This window comes from Phalaenopsis equestris, unplaced genomic scaffold, assembly GCF_001263595.1.
Source record: "Phalaenopsis equestris unplaced genomic scaffold, ASM126359v1 Scaffold000402, whole genome shotgun sequence".
NCBI lineage: Eukaryota > Viridiplantae > Streptophyta > Magnoliopsida > Asparagales > Orchidaceae > Phalaenopsis > Phalaenopsis equestris.
In genome coordinates this window covers 1222522-1226620 of record NW_018164844.1, presented here as the reverse complement: position 1 = coordinate 1226620, position 4099 = coordinate 1222522, and the positions used below count along the sequence as shown (strand labels likewise).

The following is a 4099-nucleotide window of genomic DNA, read 5'->3' as shown; positions in this document are numbered from 1 at the left end:
CCGCCGAGCCTCGGCTCGCCGCAGCGGTGGCACGAGTCACGTCGGCTGAAGTTGAGATGCTGGCATGACCTGCAGTTCCAGTCTCCTGCCTTCCTGTTCATCTTCTTCAACTCACACCTATATGCTAAACCTAAAATAAATATGAAAAAAATATATATGTATTAAAAATATTTTGTAGTGATATACTTATGAGAAAAAGTAGCTCCAATTTGATCCAAAAATCAATAGGTTTGGCATGGTGTGATCAAGGCAATAATGTGAGGAAGGGTTGGGGGAGTTTTGATGTGTAGAGAAATGATATAATTTTAGTGGGTTTTTATAGCTTTCAAAAGGTTATTTCTCACTCTTTCTCTCTCTTCAATAATTGAGAATCTATCTTGGTGTGGGAAAGATGGGGGTGGTCTTCTTTTTTACTTGTTGATGAAACAGCTAGCTAGCTAGTCATTCTTGAGCAATGGAATCGCAAAAGAGAAATTAGTGTTTAAAGATGGAGAAAATAGTACACGCGTACACGTGTAATTCAACTTCGGTGAATCTCATCTGTCGTCTGTTTATATTTTTTATGTTTGTAAAGGTTGTAAGATTGTTCCAAATAAAAATTTGAGTACTCGACATCGATTATTAGTTCTGGATTTTAAGATGTGGAGTTGGAAGATAAATAATACGATGAAATATTTTCATAGAATTAGATGGGAGCACCTAAAAGAGACCAATAAAATTATTTTTATGACTAAGATTCAAGATTTTAAGATTTAGGATGTTCATGAAAAAGTAATTCAATGTGATATAAAATAACAAACACTATTAAACAAGAGGCAAATGATATATTTGGAGAATCAAAAGAGAAAGTTTTTATAAATAAAAATAGTTGGTGATGGAATAATAATGTGCAAGAAAAGATAAAATATAAGTAGTTTTGTTATAAAAATTGGTTTAAATGTAATAGCTTAGAGAAGTGGAAAAATATAAAGTGGCACATAGAGAGTCAAATAGAACAAATTGTGATGCTAAGAATTCTACTTGTAATGATCTTTATAATATGTTACATACTAAAGAGAGTAAACAATATATGTATAAACTAGCCAAATCAAGATAAAAAAAAAAGTAAAGATTTAATTCAAGTAAAGTATGATAAAGATGAAAATCAAAAGAGTTTTTCTTAAAGGGAGATAGTCAACGTATGCGGGTGAGATATTTAGATAAAATTTTTAATAAGATTTCTGAAAATACGATCAACTTTAATGATCTTCATATCGTTAATAATAATATTTTTTTTGTATTTTTATTGTTGCATAATATTCTCAAATCATGTGTTTAAGCATTTGGTGTACTGATTTGGAGCACATCCCAGTGTTTAATTTGCATGATGTTGGTGCTCCTCTATGATGTACATTTATGAATTTCAATGTATTTTTATAATTCTTTTGTATGCCTTTCAACGTACTTTCGAAATTATCATGTGACATGTACACATATCTAAAAAATATCCAATTTTGTCATTTATATTTTTAAATATGCATGAGACATTACGAGGTCGTGTGTCTAATTTGATAATTGTCTTTGAAATTTATGTAAGATCGAAAATTATTTAAAGTGATATTTGCATACATACATCTCAAAATTTCTACACAGTATTTCTAACACATAAGATTTTTAATTTGACACCAAATTTATCATTATTTCATTCTCGTTTTCTTCTATGTTATTTTTGCTCTACTTCTGATGAGTTTGAAGACAAAGTGGAGGCATGTATATGGAGAAGATTGGGGATGGTAAGCAATAACATCGAAAAATGAGCTATGAAAACTTTTATAGGAATGGATTTTTAAGGAAATAAAGGCCTGACCAAGAGTAGGGAAAACATTGTAAGGATTTGAGCTTGGAAAGTTCAGTTCACAAGGAGATGGGCTAACTTACAAAAGCCACTGCTCTGCCTCAATTGGAAATGAAACCAACACATTACATTCCGATAGTAGGATGAAAAATCATAGATTATGACTTATAAAAGAAGAAGGTTAATCTTGAAACTTTTAAATTGCAGTAATCTATAAAGATTGAGGATAATGTCATTAGCCAAAGGAAGAGATGTTATGTTTTGACACCAAATGTCCTTTAATATCTCAAGGGGAGTAGATTTTGAAATGCCACGACGGTTGTTAGTGCCTTGTTACCAATTCCAAGCTATTTTCCAACTAATGTTATTTATCTTCATTTTCTTGTGCTTAGGAGACAAAATTGTAACTCTTACAAATTTGGAAAGTCTTTTGGGTACATGTCAAACAAATAGGAAAACAGGCATTGCTATTTGTTGTTGCTACTTTATATTACATCAAAATAACGCTTTGATGTCTCCAATGTCTTAATATGTAGCACCTTTAGTAATGGAAGTTGCTCATAAAAGTTGGAAGATATTTCCACTCCAAGCATTCATTCAAATGGATGTACTCTAGATTCGAGATCAAATGGGCCTTACTCATCGTCATTTCAGACTAGACACCCACGTATGTATTATCCCCACTTTCTTTGCAACCTCCTTCAATTCATTCTCAAGTTGGGATGAATTTGAAAATACAAAGTGTTGTTTGAGGAAAAAAACAAATTAAGTACGGTGCTGTTGAAATATAAACTTGATTTTAGTTGTTTAAATAAAGCTTAATTTCTATAAGCTTATTCTAGAATATGTGGTAGGTATGAAATTATTGTGTAGTAGGTGTGGTAGGTGTTGAATTATTGTATGGTAGGTGTGGAATTATTTGTAACCATTGGATTGTAATTGTGGTGGCACAATCCTAGCCATTAATTTAGGAGGTGCCACTAGTATAAATAGGGGTGGAGTCTTTGAGTTTGTATCAAGCCAAGTAAAGGTGATAAATAAGAGTGAAGCTTCTTCCATAAGTTGTGTTTTTAGCCTTTGTCATTTCCTAAAAGCTTCTCCATTCCAACATAGAAAAGGTTTGAAACAACTACAAATGATAAGATTTTCATGATAAGATATTACAATATACATCTAATTTGCCACAAAAAAAATCTAAATATTATAATTTGAGATCTCATGTCACCACAAATATATTGTTAATTGGAACCAACAAGTATTATATGTACTAGTTGCATCCTATTTCATTGCACAAGATCTAATGAAGTGTTTCATAAATTCAATAGGAAATGAGGATTGCATGTGTATAAGGTTAGCAAATCAAAGTTCCATCATTTTGCATTAAATAAATTTCCCTTGATTGCATAAATTATTTATATTTTCCTTTTGAATTCTTGCACAAAATGCATGTACGGAGGCTCTCAATTATATACAAGATTCGGTTGATTGAATGGTAAGAATCATAATTTTATTAATGCAATGGCATATCCTCTTGGTTAAAGCTTCTGGTTGCATGCATTAGAAGTTTAGTCTCATTCAATAACTGCTTAAAAGTGCACAATTGTTAAAAAGTGAGGACGGCTTATTAACATCCTTAATATAACGACATGGATTGTGCATCCAACTTAGCTTAATGGTTGGGTTCCTTGTCTCCAAATAATGTCTTGATTTCTAGGTTTCGTACATATAAGTGTGCGCGTAAGTTTAAGAAAAGTAGCAATAAAGACTACAAACTACCAGTGTTATATACTTGTAAGATAATACTTATTTCTATGGATTTTTTTGCTTCTCTTTTATAATAATTTAGCTTAACCAAGTTTGAAAAGGAAGCGGCAATTTTTTGTTCATTTTCTAGTAAATGTGACTCCATATTTAGTAGAATGATATCCCCTCTCCTATCTAAAGATATTTTTTGTTTGAATATATAATTCATAAAAATTTGGTTTCTTATGTCCCGCTTGAGTCATTTTATGTTTCTATATGGTTCATATTTCACTTCTAGAGGAGCTTTCACAACGCCCAAAGTGTTCCATTACAGGAAAACAATATAAGAACCAAGGAAATAAATTGACAATAATAAAAACCAAGATTGACAAGTTTTATATTTTGAATAATTTTGAAAATTGACAAAACAAGAACATGTTGTGGCAAAAAAAAAAAAAAATACTATAATTACAACATGCAAAATTTTATGCCATAATATATATATATATATATATATATATA

General features: G+C 30.8%; 1 protein-coding gene across 2 annotated transcripts in view; it reads right to left on the bottom strand.

The window, feature by feature from the left end:
* Nucleotides 1-282, bottom strand: part of LOC110026854 (zinc finger Ran-binding domain-containing protein 2-like) — a 2151-nt gene extending 1869 nt beyond the window's left edge. Inside the window, exons 1-2 of one of the 2 annotated variants that reach the window (XM_020728035.1) lie at nt 187-280; nt 1-117 (exon numbers count right to left, since the gene is read on the bottom strand). The exon at nt 1-117 is cut by the window's left edge and continues 300 nt beyond it. In XM_020728035.1, coding sequence (XP_020583694.1) covers nt 1-101 — 101 coding nt within the window. In that variant the 5' untranslated portion in view covers nt 102-117; nt 187-280. The other variant, XM_020728036.1, reaches the window with a different exon arrangement.
* Between the last annotated feature and the right edge of the window lie 3817 nt (nt 283-4099).